Consider the following 17745-nt stretch of genomic DNA (forward strand, 5'->3'; position numbering starts at 1 on the left):
AAAGAAAATACCAGGTAAAGTACCCTACACGTACCTCAATGTTTCACTTTTAAGTACAGTAGTAGATTTACTCCCACCACTGGGAGAGAGAGAGGAGAGAAAGTAGAACAAAAGAGATGAGATGTTGGGAAAGAAATGCTTTTTTTTTTAAGGAGACAGACATCGCACTGGGGGTTGTTATTTAAGATAAACAGGAATTCTTTCCCCTTCTTTATTTATATATACACTTATTTATTTTATTTTTTAGCTTTTCCTACTGAGAATCGGACGGTCCCTTGAACACCTGCAACGCTGTCGTGTTGGAAATATGACGACGGACTCTGGGGTCCGTTTCATTCTTAAATGGACACTGTGGATTTGACACTTTCACCCTAATAGCCTTTTGCTCAACATGCAAAGGGCTCGTTTGGATCTTTACATATTTGCACATCTTTGCAGCTTTGGACTGTTGGTGTTAATGTTTGAGTTGCTACAACCACTTACACCCCAGCATCCAGAAATATCATAGAAAATAGCCGATGGATAAGCTCACCACACGCTGTGCTACGAAGCGTGGTGAACTTGCCGATCGGCTAATTTCAGCGACAGCTTTTCGCACAATAACAGGAAACTGAAAATACACTTTAACGGAGCCCCAAGGAGCTCGTGCCTGTTTGTAGACTGTCAACTTGCCAAACCTCAATTTTAGGGGGTCCACATCAGTGTGCCGACGGGCCGGTATTCCGACACTAAAACTAACCCTAACTCTAACCCTAAACTTAACCTCAGTAACCGTGACGAGTAACTAACCTGCCGACGCTAGTCGGAAGTTCCGACTAGCGTCGGCAGGTTAGTTATCCCGATTGGGGTCCGCTCAATATCCCGATGGGCTGCTGTTCCGACTCGGAACAGCGGCCCATCTGGATATTGAGCGGACCCCAATTTTAGGAGGCATGGTTTCAAGTTTCAAGTCGTAACTTTGCGACTCTTAGGTCTGGGACTGTGCTTAAACATTTTTAACATGGGTGTCCTTATCTGGGCTATTGTAGTTAACTAAAACTAACACATTAACGCAAGCTAGAATTACAAAGGAAACAATACCTATGAAATAAACAAACATAAATAATGAAAACCCCTTTAAAAACATTATCAACCTATGTTTCTTGATTCGTACGATTACGCTTGCCAACTTGCGGCCAATCCTATCAGTGCCTGTGACAATTCTTTTGTATTTTAATTGTTTTAATGCACGGTGGGGGAAAATAAAAATAAAGTATTGCTTTTCAAACTGGGTAAAGTGAACTAAATGAAACAACATCCTCCGAGCGCCGGGATTCAATCGCGCTATCACCACGCTTTCAATTACAAAGCCACCAGTTTAGTCCTATTGTAACCGTTGTGCACCAGTGAACCCACGTCGAGCAGCCAGTGACAATCCCAGACTGATTAGCAAACCATTTAATTTGATAGCGACAACGACGATCCATCACGACTCCAGATGTACAAATGCCAAATAAAAACTATTATTTTGACTCCAGTTGTGGCGGCGCTGAATCAAGCTGCGAGACACGCTAAAGCTAATTTACCTAATTTGCCCGACAAATTAAGTTGGCTCGATTCGTTCATGGCGCAGGGTTGTAAAAAAACAAGGAAAAAGAACTTGCATGATGAGAAAAGTGCACTATGTTGATGGTAATTGTTCCGCGGGAGGGACACCCACGGTGATGAATTTTAGGACCCCAAAAACACCCACCTCCCGCCAAGCTATCTTTTTTCCTTTTATTTTCGGAACGCTTATTTTTTAACGAGTTGGATCACAATCAACAATATTAACCACAGAGGAGTCTTTTGGGACGCCCACCAGTCCAACGTTGGATCACAATCAACAATATTAACCACAGAGGAGTCTTTTGGGACGCCCACCAGTCCAACGTTGGCGAGCACGCTTGGTGGCAGTTGAGCTTCCGCGGCGCCCGAAGGATTCAGTCTCGCCTTGTATGTTCTCCGAACACCACGATGCAAACACAACCGTTAGACACGGACAGATACTAACAAAGAGTGAAAGAGCCCATTTATACCAGTGCTTCTCAAACCTTTTCAAGGAACCCCAAATTGATATGTATTTGGCCGTGGACCTCAATGTGAAAACTGTTTGTGCCAGAGACCCCCAATAAGAAACTTTCCCAAATTATTATGAAAAACATTTCTAAAATAGCCCAACATTTAAATAGATAAAATGAGTGTGATGCTACATTAGCTATACTTTTCCTGGTGACCAACTGGAACCCCTTTCAGGGACTAAAAAAGTGAAATGTCAACGAGGAGCATATTTTTAATGATCAATTTCTAGTCAATGGGGCCATTTATTGTGGAGTTCTTGTCCACCTTTGGCAGGTGTCAATCATCAATGATTGGTGATGGCTTGTTAATTAGAGTCAATTATAACTCTGGCTGTCACAATATTCACAATGCAAGATGCTTAATGGTCATTTTACAGTACCTGGTTCAAATACCAACTCAATGAAAAAAGCTGTCATAATAGATCCATAGTTTATTGGAATAATTTTCATATCCGTCTAAAAACTAGAAAAAATAAAAAAGGAATAGAGGTCGTTGAAGGAATAACTTCAATTTATATACATTATTTTGTACCAGTGTTTTTTTTTTATCTGTTTTATATTGATTTAACTGCAATGTGAATTAATGCAATTTAGTATATTTCTGTGCGGACCCCAGTATGACTAGCTGCCATGGCCAAGGCATCAGCCAATGGGGATACCTTTCAAATAAATAAATACACACAAACAAATAATCAAATGAATCTGTCTGTCTGTCTGTCTGTCTGTCTGTCTAGCAGTGGTTCGCAAGTGGTTCTTGAGGGGGTTCCTGGTGGTCCCCAGCAAAATGATGGAGAGTTGGTAACCAAATGGACCTTTATTAGATCTTTATATGAAACTACAGTAGATATTTAACTTAATTAGATATTTAACTCAAGGGACCCGTGTGTCATGTCACGCTCTCAAGGGTTAAATCATTGTTAAACATCTGCATTTCTTAATTTACAAGAATTCTACACAATTATGGAATGTAAAATAGTTAACCATTTTGATCGATGTTTATTGTTTGCCTGTTATCTCTCCTACCACATCAATACAGCATGGAATTGGGGGACAAAATCTTCATCCGACAATAACAGAATATTCTAAAAGCGTTGGGTCAGAGAGGTAAAATCTCATCAAATGGTGGTCCGTGGCTAAAATGCTGAATAAATAATGGACCTTTGATATGAAAAGGGTTGAAAACCACTGATCTATCTATCTAGAGACGGCATCCCGGGCGGTGTGCAGGAGGACAATAGGACACCCGGTTTCCAAGCCGGACAGATGCTGGACCGGTTGAAATCCTTTCTTCACGCCGTCGCTAGGACAGCTGCCTCCATGGTAAACGCATCGGATCCGCCTCGCCATCCATAAAGAACTATAAGCGCGCGCATTACTTGCGCCATTATGCATGCATTTATACATGCACATGCTTTGTATTTATTATGTGTTATATCGGTTGTTGGGATGTAACTGAAGCTGAACTCTCACTATTTTTCTTTTAAATCTTAAAATGATTCAGAAATGTGGTAGCATCACACACACACACACACACACACACACACACACACACACACACACACACACACACACACACACACACACACAACATAATCTTATAAGATTCTCTCATTAGATTACTTTTAAGCCTCACTATGTAACTTTGTTGTAATGAATAAAATGAGATTTTGGCCAAAAGAGTAGGGTATGTTAATACAATAACACATTTGTATTTATTGTCTCCGCCAGGCCGAAGGCATGGGGATATTTTGCACACTGTCCATCTGGGCATGGGGATAGAGTATGTTTTGCACCCTGTCCATCCATCCGTCCGTCACCAGCCCGGTCTCAGCCAAACTGTGAACACACACTCCCTGGATGCCAATTCAGAACCTCTGCCACAGAAGTCACATGGCCCTGTTCTAGCTTCATCATGAGGCGGATTCACATTTATTGACAGTACACTCCTACAGATTTTGCCCTAAAATCACGCAAATCGGTAGACAGTATCTCTACAGAGTCATAGTCATGTGATCGACATTGATCTGTCCGATTTTCCATCTGTCCAATTTGGATTGGCTAACATTGGCTTCCAAAGTTTGCAGGATTGTGCTGTTTGGAGGAAAATGCTGCAAATCCCAAACGCAGCATGCACTTTAGGTGAAATAGTGCAATAACATTCCCAATAGGTCAAGGAAGAAATGCCCCTTCAATTTTTTTTCTTCCAATCAGCCTTAATGGTGGCGCTATGACAGGAAGATTTTCTTCTTTTTTTTCTCCTTTTTGCCAGACCCATGAAATGGGTAGGCCTACATAAGCAAATGTCGGTCTGTCCCTTTTCTATATAAAGGGTATATATGATGATGACATGATGATGACATGCCTATAAAAGGCATGATGTCATAAATGATGATGACAGACAGGGGGTCTGGCACAACCAGGTTGACCTGGTCTAGTTTTTAAGCATTTACATTCGGAGTATAAACAGGAGGTTACGTTGAGGGAGAAAAGATAATTTTCGCTTTTTAAAAAGGAAACCATAGTTGATCAAGAGAGATCCACAGTATAGGCAACCAAACAGCAGTTGAAGAATAAATTCAGAAAGAAGACTTTAACTTTACTGGAGGGGAAGCTCTCATTGTAGTAAAACCGATGTGTATATATGTGTGTTTGTGTGTGTCTATAATGTGTTAAAGCCACAGTCCTAGAGAGAGCATTGGGAATGTGGGTTGGGCAGGGGTGGGTGAGTTCACGACTCTTGGGTCAAACCAATTCCAGCAGGGTGGGACGTGTTCAATGCGACAACAATGAAAGCAAATAAAACACACTCTGCCTATACTGCACACACCGTGTTTCAATACGACCACACAACACACTCTGCCTATACTGCACACACCGTGTTTCAATACGACCACACAACACACTCGATCTGCCTACTACAAACACTGTTTCAATACGACAACACACGCCTGTGTCGCATTGCAGTACTCACACACAATGTATTTCCCATCAGCACAGCACTGATTTGCAAACCTATGCATGTCAACTACCACCAAATGATGTATCATACGCATTTAGGGCTGTCACAATTATTACATAATCGTCTAATCACAATTATTTGAGGTAATCACAATTATTTTGCATAATCGTCATAATCGTTTCCAATAAATGTTAATATAGTTACAAACACTTTCAAAAAGTAGTGGAAATAGCAGATCCACAAGCTCACTGTACCAGTGAACTGTACCTCATGAAATTCTGTGTCTATGACACCATGGACAAATCAGTGTTTGATTGGTCTGTTCTGTTTGGTTAACTCATGACATCATAGTCAGAACAGCTTTTGATTGGTCCATGTTGTCACCATTGCCATATTTCTGGTAATACAAAGCGGAATATAGGAGCGGTTTGTTTGTTTATTTTCTCAAAAAATATACAGCTAGAAGAAATGAAGGGAACAAAATGTTCCCTTAATTTATTTGAATTTATTTGAGTTTAGTATACTGTAGCACTGCTCAAAGAAAGCTCATCTCTTTGAGCAGTATATATATATATATATATATATATATATATATATATATATATGTGTGTGTGTGTGTGTATATATATATATATATGTGTGTATATGACTATAAATATTTATTGTGTAAGAAAATAAAAACATGCACAACATCCGTAGGAGCACGCTAGAAATCTAGAAACTGTGTTTCTTCAGTTCCGAAAACGCTATTCCTTTGCTCAGGAGGAATGCCTCCTGATTGGGTTCACGACCCAAGAAGTTTCTCAACATCTCTTTGGCATCCTCGGAAGCACCGGGCTTCAGGATGCAGTTTCTGTAGTCCATTCCAACCTTAGGGTTCATGATGCCTTCCTGTTTGAAACGGCTGTAAAACATGTCCATGGCCAACACCTCGCCCCACAGGTGGCCATACAATGTGGCCCCGGAGCTACCTGCCACTTGGGGGTCACACATTAGGGCTATTAAGTTTTTCCCTCGAAAAACAGGGACTCCCAGAATGTCCTTGCTGAGCCTCAAGCATTCATTAGCCGGGTCCAAACCAGTCTGGGTGTGGAGAGCATGGTCCAATTTTGCCAGAACTACCATGCTCAGGTCGACCATGCCGGTGTAGGCGAGACGAGACTTGATGAGGTCGTCAAACAGGTCGTCAGGAATCGGAGCTCCTGTCTCGTAGTGTTTAGATATTCTCCGTAGTGGTTCCCTCTCCCAAACCCAGTTCTCCAGCATCTGGGACGGAGCCTCACCAAAGTCCTCCTCCATGTCGAATGCACTGAACGCAGCGTAGTCAACCTGAGCACAGAGGTAGTGCATGACGTGACCAAACTCATGGAAGTACGTCACCACCTCGTCATGCGTTAAGAGGGAGGGGCCGTCGGCTGTGGGTTTGTTGAACTTTGTCACTAAGGCAGCGACAGCCATCTGTCTGCTCCCATCAGACAGCAGACAGCTGGGCTGCAGCGGGAAGCAATAACCAGAACAAGCTTCTTCAAAGGACTTTCCCTCTCTAGTGAACAGGTCGAGGTAGAACTGTCCGACCGTCTCTCCAGAGGAGCTGTCGGTGACGCAGTAAAGTGTGACGTCAGGATGCCACATGGGGGCACCGTGCACCAGGCTGAACGACAGACCCAACAGGTCCTGGCAGATGTCCAACAGACCCTGGGTCACGACCTCCAAGGGGAAATACTCCTTCAAACGGTCGTGATCCACTCCATAGTGGTTCTTCATGTAGTATGGCACATCCCATTCATACAGCTCCCCGTTGAATGGCAGACCTCTCTTCAGACACTCATCCTCCTTTAGTTTGAGGAGGTTCGCTCTCTCCTCGTCTGCCAGTGGCTTCAGCTTGTGGGCCAGCTCGTCCAGGAAGATGGAGACCTCCTTGGCAGACTTTGCCATGTTTATGTTTGTCTTCAGGACAAAGTCAGCATAGGTCTTAAAGCCTTGCGAAGTGCTCCTCTGAGCATGTAGCTCTGACAAGTCCTTCAAGATGACAGAGTTCTCTTTACAGTCCGAGTTAAATGCTTCCTCAACTTTCTTGCGTGTTTCAGGGACAAAGCATTTCTCCATGGCGAGTAAATAGTTGTTGGGCTCCAGTGTGATCTTCAGCTTGTCTCCATCTTCCTCCAGGGAGCTCAGAAAGTCCTCGGGAAGACCTCCCAGTTCATCCCTGCTGAAGGTCAAACTGGTAAGGCATTCTATCACGTCTTTTTTCTCTTCGGGGAGATACACTCCATCTTTTGTAGTATGGCCATGAAGATTACTCATCGGGTTGTCTTGTGTCTCTTGGAATCTTTTCCTGACCAGCAGCTGTCTCTCAATGTATCTCTTATCCTCCGCGGTAAGACTGCCCTCCGCCTTCATCCCCAGAGCTTCAATCCTCTGGTAGACGTCCTTTCTTTTGTTCACGTCCGTTTCAAACTCAACCATCATTTCACAGGCATGGGCGGTGGTCCTCACCTCCTCTCGGCGAGACACACAGGAGAGCAAGCGCAACATGTTCTTCTGGAAAGTGTACTCAGCCTCCATGTCAGCCAAGGCCTTCAGGGTGTTAATGAAGGTCACGCTGTCCAGGTCCAGGGAGCCCACGGCATCGTACACCTTCCTGGTCTTGGCGATGAGCTTGTCAATCATCCGCTGGATCTGTTTAGGGCTCGGATGCCAGTGCAGGCGTCTCTCCGTGCAAACCTGAGTAGAGCTGCTGAAAACCTCTCCCGTAGCCGGTCCCATCCTAACGTTCTTTGAGCTCCGTGAGTATGCTTGTAAGTCAAACTTGAATATCTCTGTGAGATTAGGCTACTTTTCCTTTTATACTGTAGGCACAGTGCTTGTGACATCACGGTGATGTCATTATGAGTCAGACATACTATGTGTAGTCCTAATGTCAGTCATGCCCAAATATGGAGTCTATGATGTCAGACATCTGTGTAAATTAGCTCCTTATATGGAGATCCAGGTATTCTCTGTCATGGTCTGTCATGGTAACCATAACAACCATGAGTGGGTAACTATGGCGACCTATCCAATGTACGCAGTCCATACATTTACTTTATTTAGACTGTTACTATTGTCTGATTTAAACACAGGTTTGACATAAATGTTATATGATTTTGCTGTGATGAGACATGATGTGATGAGCCATGATGATACATGGTGATGCAGTAGTCTGACATAACATACATACACCATATGATGCAACAGTTGGTCATAGAAGTTCATATTTTGTCACAGCAACCAGGGCCGGATCTAGCCTGTAGTACTAGGGGAGGGAGAAGAAACACAAAGTGGGCGACCTTCCCGGACCCACGGCAAAACGTAATAATTATGGAGTAAAATCCCCCAAAAGCATAGAAAACAACGCATTTTGCACAGTTATACCTACCAGTAAGACAGTAAGGGTGACAAGCGACCTCGCCCTAAAGGGCGAGGCCGTGCCATGTCTTGGCCATCTGGCCAGTGTTGTATGTCAGACCAGTTACTGGAGACCCGTGGTACCCATATATGGAGATCCATGTACTGTATGCTGTGAGAGCCCACACATGCTTACTCACTTATTCGTTATGTGAAAGTCCTATGACGCCTATGACATCTGGCATCATACAGACAATCCCTTTTATGCCCATATATGGAGATCCCCGTCTCTGGGATACTATTCCTTTTATGCCCATATATGGAGATCCCTAACAGAATCCCTTTTATGACCATATATGGAGATCCCTGCTCTGAGTATCTGACATCACTGTGATGTCACCTGTTTATGCCCATATGGAGATCCCTGCTCTGAGTATCTGACATCACTGTGATGTCACCTGTGATGTCACAGTGATGTGTCAGAGGAACCACAGTGCCAGGCGTTAGTACCCTTAGATATGCCCATATATGGAGATCCCTTTATCTGTTAGTCATTGTCCCTTTCATCTCCATATATGGAGATCTCTGTATCTGTCAGTCCTTATCCCTTTCATGGCCATATATGGAGATCTCTGTATCTGTTAGTCATTGTCCCTTTCATCTCCATATATGGAGATCTCTGTATCTGTCAGTCATTATCCCTTTTATGCTCATATATGGAGACATCTATAGGCCTATCTGTCAGATCCATGTCCCTTCTATGCACATATGGAAATCTCAGACGACATCGGCAAGTGTCCATATATGGCCATGCCCCCTTTTGTGCCCATATATGGAGATCCCAAATGTCAACAGTATAATCCTTGGCATGCCCCCTTGTATGCCCATGGAGATCCCTGAAATCATAAGTATACAGTATGTCCATACAGTATATGAACATGCCATCTTTTCTGCCCATATAAGGAAGTCATAGTATGCTCATATGGGCACGGCCCTTTTCTGCCCATATATGAAGCTGATTTGTTTGCACCTGATATCTGGGCATAGCTCAGAGAGAGAGAGAGAGAGAGAGGGAGGGAGAGAGAGAGAGAGAGAGAGAGATGTGGAAGGAGAGATAAAGTGTTTGTCTGAACATGGTGCATGTGCGTGTATTTGTGCGCGCGTGTTAATACGCCATATCAGAGCTGTCTGTCAAGCGGTCGTGCCTCTGCATAAAGGGAGCCAATTCAACAAGCCCTGCACGCTGTCACACACACACACACACACACATACACACACACACACACACACACACACACACACACACACACAGTTGTAAAGGTAGGGTGTATTACAAGCTGTTAAGTCTGCTGTGGTCGCAGATGTTTATTCATGACAAAACCAGAGGGACAACGTCAGGGACATTAACACTGGACTGCTTGGCGCACACACACACACACACACACACACACACACACACACACACACACACACACACACACACACACACACACACACACACACACACACACACACACACACACACACACACACACACACACACACACACACACACAGCATTACATTATTATGCACTTGTGCACTGTTAGTGTCCCGCACTCATTTATAATCTTGTGAGCTGGAGTCTATATCCGCTTATTCGGTGTGAGACACGGTATCCCATAACTGGTCCCCATCTCCTCATCACCCACAATCAACCATAGATGGGCCTAGATCATATACAGTATGTCATGTATTACATACTCATTGCCGTGCCGTTAGCGGGGTATGATTGAATCGTTATGATGTGTGTGAGCGCACAGTGGTGTTGTTGGTCGGGGGGCTGGGGACCTGTTGCCAGGCTTCTCTGTTGGGACAAGATGACATGAAAGGATTTATTTATTTCCGTATATAGGCCTTTTACATAGTAGGGCATTCACCGAATAGTCGAATATCGGATATTCGAATACCAAATGAAATCACTAATCGAGTACTGTAATTAATTTTATTTTTTTATTTATTTTTTTATTCCTAAGCCAATAGACAATATTTCTACAGCAGACATGCAACTGTGAGCTCTGGTGTTAGTATTTCTCCTAATCCATTCATGTTTGATTGTTGTCAAATCCTACCACACTGTAGCGGCTTGTGATCGATGTGCCGACATATACACGGATGGCCCGTCACTATAGATGGCACAGTCACTCAGTGTAGGAGGGGAGGGGCAATCCAGTATAAAGGACACCCTTCTCTTTACAGTAGCTCTTTCGGACTGCGCTCCACCGCAACTTGTGTTGATGTCATGCTTCATATTCAACTTTATCTTATCCAATAAAGGCACAAGCGTCCATCATTTTATTCATGATAACGGGTCGAGAGTTTTCCGCGACACGGATTGGAGTGGAATTGATGATCTTGTAAAGCTTGTGTGTTACATATACTGTATACTATAGCATGTAATCATAACGCATCTTAGCCTTGTCTGTTGTATTGGTCGAGACTCGAGTCACACCCGCCTTCATTAACATTGGAATGAGTCTTGGTACATATTAACTCATTCGTAGTTTACGGCCGAGGAGCCCGAAGTTTTTTCTATGTCTTTCACTGCTGGCTTCTCCTACCTGTTAAAGCGGCCGCTAATCCAGTTCCCATCGTGCGTGATCGGACACTGCTATGCATCGTGTATTCCATCAGCTTCTCAAATCCTTTTATTTTTTTTCAATTGATCAATAAGTTCTCCATCTGTAAGCTGCCGTGTTTACACAGAAAGCCAACGAATAGAGGATAGAGGACGGACAGCCGCTTCCGGATTACGGTCTCAATGTTAACTGTCCTGCTCAATAATGTGTCCGTGTAGAAACCGATCACGGAGCATTAGTTCCGGCCTATTTTAGTTCCGCTTTGATAATTTTTTTTTAAATTAAAGCTTATTAAATCTTCGTGTTCCTCGGGCATGGCAGGGAAGGGGTACAAAGGGGTATTATTTTGGCAGAGGTTGAGTTAATGGTCTGCTAAGTAGTGTAGGTGTTCATGACATGCGTGTGAAGTCATTAACATAACGTGCATCCCATCAAACAATCAATAATGCCCGGATCCCGAGGCTAAACAATCACCAATGCACTGCTTGTAACAAACGAAGGATGGACAGTATAAATGTGGTTGTTGTAAGTCGCTTTGGATTAAAAGCGTCTGCTAAATGCCTAAACTGTAAACTGTAAACTGTTGAACATAGATAGGATAGGCTTGAACAGTTATTTTCTGAGTTTTCCTAGTAAAATAAACTTGTTTGCCGTCGCAAGTTTCATCTGCATGTTTATGCTATAGACAGTCGTAAGACAGTGTAGCGTGTCAAAAATGGCAGATCTACAAGCTCACAACGTGTCTATCCACGACGCATTGTGCATTTTAGGTCTGCTCTCTCGCTGCTGCTTGAATTCCACCAGTGAAAACTTCTCACAGCCAATCGATGGCCCCTAACCCTAACCCACAAACGACAAAAGTCGTCTGTTTTCACTACTTCTTAAATATTATTTCATATTTAGGGAATTCCTTAGATTAGTTTATTTGGTTTTGTATGTACAAATGTCAGTCATCAGGCATCTCACTGTCGTCTTGGGAGTGAGAATGTGTTAGTCTTTCTCCTACGGTGATTTTAATGGTAAACCGTTGAGACCTGAAAGGTCATGACCGGGCTGGAAGGTACTGTGGTTGTAGGTAAACAAAACCCTGTGCCATTAAGACCACCTGGGGAGCACAAAACAACAGTGTGTGGATGTACTCTTCGTCAAAAAAAAAAAAAAAAAAATGTGTGGACTGTAGAACCATGGGTCTTCAACAAGCTAAGCCCCCCCCTCCTCCCTGGTGTATATAGAGTGTGGTCACCTCGAAGACTAGGCGTGCTCAACTGAAAAGGACGACCCATAGGGATGACCCGTCTTTGACCTGTAAATTCCCCAGTAAGGGCTGATTCTCCACTTTTAGAGCCAAATTTATTTTGGTTCAGCTCGGTCCAAACAACATCATGACGTCATTCAGAGGTTCGGGGGGAGGCGAGTACCGCCATTATTCAGCTGTTCGGTGTCACCGTTATTTTGTGACCAAACCGAACTAAATTTGTCTCTAAAAGTGAAGTATGCTTTGGCCCTAACAGAACCTGAACCGCAAACGCAAAGTATGAACTGCAACGACGGGCCTGTTGATGGCCAAAACATGTCCGTTTTGTGTCCCGTGCCTGCTGCTGAAAAATGACAACCCGAAGAGACATTCAATTTTCTTCGCGGCCGGGGTACAATTTATGGGAGTGAACGTGGTTTGTGTTGTGTTGTGTTGTCACACATACCTGCAAGCAACTACAGAAGCTGTTGCTCTTCTGCTTCAATCTCTGCTTGTCTTGAGCAACACTGCTGCTGCAGAGAGAGAGAGAGAGAGAGAGAGAGAGAGAGAGAGAGAGAGAGAGAGAGAGAGAGAGAGAGAGAGAGAGAGAGAGAGAGAGAGAGAGAGAGGGAGAGAGAGCAGGTGAAGGGTTATTATAGGGTGACAATTTGACAATACTGGCATCATGGGACTAAAATGCCATCAATGGTCCTCTGCACAGCTGGGGGAGAGTAGCATTGTGTGTGTGTGTGTGTGTGTGTGTGTGTGTGTGTGTGTGTGTGTGTGTGTGTGTGTGTGTGTGTGTGTGTGTGTGTGTGTGTGTGTGTGTGTGAGATTGCGCGTCATGCATGACACTCAGAGTGAGAGTCCATTAGAGAGTAACAGAGGCGGGTCAGAGCCTGCTGAGTGCCATGGCCTGTCAATCATCACATACAGAGTGCGGCACAGCAGACCTGAGCACAACAGAACATAACCATCACTGTGTGTCATGCTGTGATGGGTTAAGTATTATTTATGTTTTTCTTACTCAAGTAAAAGTATCAACATGTCAAGGTAGAAATACCTTGTATGGTATGGTAAAAGTCAGGAATTCAAACTACTTGAGTAAAAGTACAAAAGTGTTGGCATCAAAATGTAGCCTACTTAATGGGATATTTCACTTCAAAACATGTTATGTTATTGTCTAATCAGGCTTTTGTGAGCAACCCAGACAGTTTTTAAGTTTAAGCTTAATTAATTCAGTATTTTGATCAGACACACCCCATTCCATTTTAACCATGATAGATTCATTGAACACACCATACTTGGTTTTGCTGATATTGTCCTTCTAAGATGTGAAAGGGCCTTTTTTTCTCTCTTTTCTTTTCATTACTTTTTGCATTCTTTTGGAAAAGGAAAAAATACAATAAATAAAAGAGAAGTAAAAGCATTGGAAATTGGAAATACTCCATGGCACAGGGAGACCTAGCCGCAAATTGCAACACTAGATTTTTTTAATAATCGGATGATAGGGTTGCAATACCTCCCATAGGCAGCCAATGCATCAAAACAGTTTTTTTGCTATCTGATTGTATTAAACAACGTCAAACTCACCAATATTGCGGCTCTATTGAAAGCTTGGAATTTACTCTTTCTATCTGCAAAGTGTTTGTTTCAGAAAAATCCACCGTAAACATGTTATGATTTATTTTTCTGTCAAGAAATCCGAGCAGACATGGTTTATTTTCTAAGTGTTGAACTTCGGAAGCGCTCGTCTTCTATAACGCAAAGTCCCGCTGCCTCCTGCATTATGTGACATTTAGAACCAGGTGGTCGCAGGACCGCTGAGAGATTTTCCACGAGCGCTTCCAAGCTCTAGCACTTAGAAAAAATGATCACATGAAGCCAATTTCTTGATAGAAAGTAGCTCCTAACATGTCTACGTTGGATTTTTATGAAACACACACTTTGCAGATAGAAAGAGGATACTCCAAGCTTTTCATACAGCCCCAATATTGGTGACCTTGAAGCCGTTTAATACAATCAGATAGCAAAAAACTGTTTTGATGCATTGGCTGCCTATATGGGAGGTATTGCAACCCTAGATTCATCCGATTATAAAAAAACCTAGTGTTGCAATTTGCGGCTAAGGGAGACCTATACACATTATGTGCAATATAAATGATTATATTATAAACATACATTAACAAGCTCACAAAATGTCACATCACAACACATTGTGAGCTTGTAGATCTGCCATTTTCGAACATTTTGTACTTTTTTGGTACTTTAAGTACATTTTGTCAACACTTTCGTACTTTTACTCAAGTACATTTTGAATTCTGGACTTTTACTTGTAACAGCATTTCTATATTGCAGTATTGATACTTTTAATTAAGTAAAATATGTGAGTACCTTTTCCACCACTGCACACATCACAGCTCAGTCAGATTACTAAACTATCGGCCTTCCGGGTGGGAAGTAACTGTTTGAAGTGACTGGATAGCAGGGGTGGAAACAAGTACTCACATTTTCTACTTAAGTAAAAGTATCAATACTGCATTGTAGAAATACTCTGCTACAAGTAGAAGTCCAGAATTCCAAATTTACTTGAGTAAAAGTACAAAAGTATTGGCATCAAAATGTACTTAAAGTATTACAATAGTACAAACTTGTAGATCGCCTATTTTAAAACAGCCAACGTATACAATAGGGCTAAAGTGGTTTATTTATGTTTTAAAATGTTATAATTTATACCAGCAAAGTAACTAGTAACTAAAGGTTTCAGATAAATGTAGTGGAGTAAAAGTACATTATTTGGATCCCAGATGTAGTGGAGTAGAAGTAAAAGTATTGGAAATTGGAAATGCTCAAGTAAAGTACAAATACCTCAAACTTGTACTTAAGTAAGTAAATGTACTTAGTTACTTTCCACCACTGCTGGATAGTGTGGCTTGTCCTAACTAATGTCAATATTAATTACTGCATTCTGAAATGATTCTGTAATGATGCTGAAATGATTTACAAATGATATACACAGAGTTGCAGGGGTACAAGTTTATTGTAACCTGTGTTTGGTTCTTTGTCACCTGTTGTTGTCTGACTCTGCAGTGATGGTAGGCTACTCCTCTGTGAACAGACAAACAGAACAAGGCTGAACCATCCCACTTAAGAAGGGGTGGAAGGTGCCACTACTGTAGAGGAGGAGGGGTGTTTCACATTGTTAAATGAGCTAGTATTTCTGTTGTCTCTGTAATTCAACCCACAATTATGTTGAGTCTAAAATACTTTAAAACTTGTATTTAGGAGGTTGTTCATTGGGAGACTGCAAGTTTATAGATCAGCTATTTCCTTGCTAATTGGTTCTGTGTCAGTGGTAGGATCCGCTCCGATTTAAAGGAACAGTTCACCCCCAAAATGACTTTGTCTTTATGGATTTATGGATGGAGACCCAAATGCATGTGGGTCCCCAAACGGAATCAATGAAGGTCCATTTACTATAATATATTTTTTTGTCTTAGGAATGTGACAAATACAAACAAATGTTATAAAACTCAAGTCTCCATGGCGTGAGTAATCCATAAAAACTAAGTCATTTTGGGGGTGAACTACTCCTTTAAGGGAGGCTGCAGGCACAGTTTCTTCAGTAATGCTCGGGCGGGCAAGATGAAAACATCCCTGTGAGCAAGCTGCCAGGGTCCTTTTGAAGTTTTAAATGTAGGCCTACTTAGTTACTTTACACCGCTGGTGTCATGTAGGGTGTGTACCTTGTATGCCCAAATTATCTGCGATATTGTGAGTGGCGAGACGAGTCACTGTATTCGCCTGTTTATTGACAACAGTCCGTGGAGTCGTGGACACATCTCCGCCATTATGAAGGACATTGTGTAAACAAGAAAAAGGAATTGTCAAGCGATAAAAATAAGCGATTTAGTGTAAAATCCCATCGCTCGCGGTGGGAGCTGCAGAGGACTCGAGATAAAAAAGACACAATAAAAATACTGTACCCATTGTTTTGGCATCTGATTAGCGTGGTAAAACATCTAGTCCGGAATTCTCCTTTAACCCCCCCCCCCCCCCCGCCCCCCTCGACACACACACACACACACACACACACACACACACACACACACACACACACACACACACACACACACACACACACACACACACACACACACACTGAGCAGGTACAGGAAGAAACTGTAGTACTATTGGAAAAAATTGGAATGTTGTTGAGCAATGAGAATATGGATAGAGAGACAGAGAGAGTATGGAATTTGAAAATGGAAAAAGGAAAAAAATAAAATGAAATCACATTAAGACACAGCTGCGTTGCTCAGTGACAGTTAGAGGCTGTGTGTGTGTGAGAGAGAGAGAGAGAGAGAGAGAGAGAGAGAGAGAGACAGACAGAGAGAGAGTCAGTCCCGTGGAGAAGGTGGTGTATGGATTATGGATTTATATAAAGGAAGATGGAACGAGGTATTAGCGACTCACAGCTGTGAGGCGGCAGCAAGCGGCTGAGTTGACATATAAAGATAGTGGAGGACCATCCATCATCATAGTGTAACCACTCAATGCACTGCTACTCTACGCATCCCCCTCATTCACTGGATATACCCACACCAGAACAATGTACTACTGCACCTCCCCCTCATTCACTGGATATACCCACACCAGAACAATGTACTACTGTAGAGTACGTCCCCCTCATTCACTGGATATACCCCACTCCACCAGAACAATGTACTATACATGCCCTCATTCACTGGATATACCCCACACCAGAACGATGCACTATACAACCCCCTCTATTCACTGGATATACCCACACCAGAACGATGTACTACTATACGTCCCCCTCATTCACTGGATATACCCCACACCAGAACAATGTACTATACATGCCCTCATTCACTGGATATACCCCACACCAGAACGATGCACTATACAACCCCCTCTATTCACTGGATATACCCACACCAGAACGATGTACTACTATACGTCCCCCTCATTCACTGGATATACCCCACACCAGAACAATGTACTATACACGCCCTCATTCACTGGATATACCCCACACCTTATGTACTCTTATACACCCCCTCATTGGATAAACCCACACCAGAACAATGTACTATGCATGCCCTCATTCACTGGATATAACCCACACCTTATGTACTCTTATACACCCCCTCATTGGATAACCCCACACCAGAACAATGTACTACTGTACCTCCCCCTCATTCACTGGATACCCCACACCAGAACAATGTACTGTACTACACCCCCTCATTCACTGGATATACTCAGTTACCCACACCAGAACAAGGTACTACACCCCCTCATTCACTGGATATACCCCACACCAGAACAAGGTCGGCCAAGGCTCTTCAACAGGGGGCCCGGGACCCCTAAGGGGTCCTCAAAGTCACTACAGAGGGTCCTCCAAATCTTTATGTGATAGAA

General features: G+C 42.9%; 1 protein-coding gene across 1 annotated transcript; it reads right to left on the reverse strand.

Annotated features, from left to right (window-relative positions):
* Window positions 1–5772: 5772 nt before the first annotated feature.
* On the reverse strand, window positions 5773–7824 carry LOC308282099 (thimet oligopeptidase-like; the record flags this gene model as incomplete). Its single annotated transcript, XM_080722443.1, has 1 exon — window positions 5773–7824. One exon carries the CDS (start codon window positions 7822–7824, stop codon window positions 5773–5775), a length of 2052 nt encoding a protein of 683 aa, XP_080578569.1.
* Between the last annotated feature and the right edge of the window lie 9921 nt (window positions 7825–17745).

This window comes from Nannobrachium achirus, assembly GCF_963921795.1.
Source record: "Nannobrachium achirus genome assembly, chromosome: 3".
Lineage (NCBI taxonomy): Eukaryota > Metazoa > Chordata > Actinopteri > Myctophiformes > Myctophidae > Nannobrachium > Nannobrachium achirus.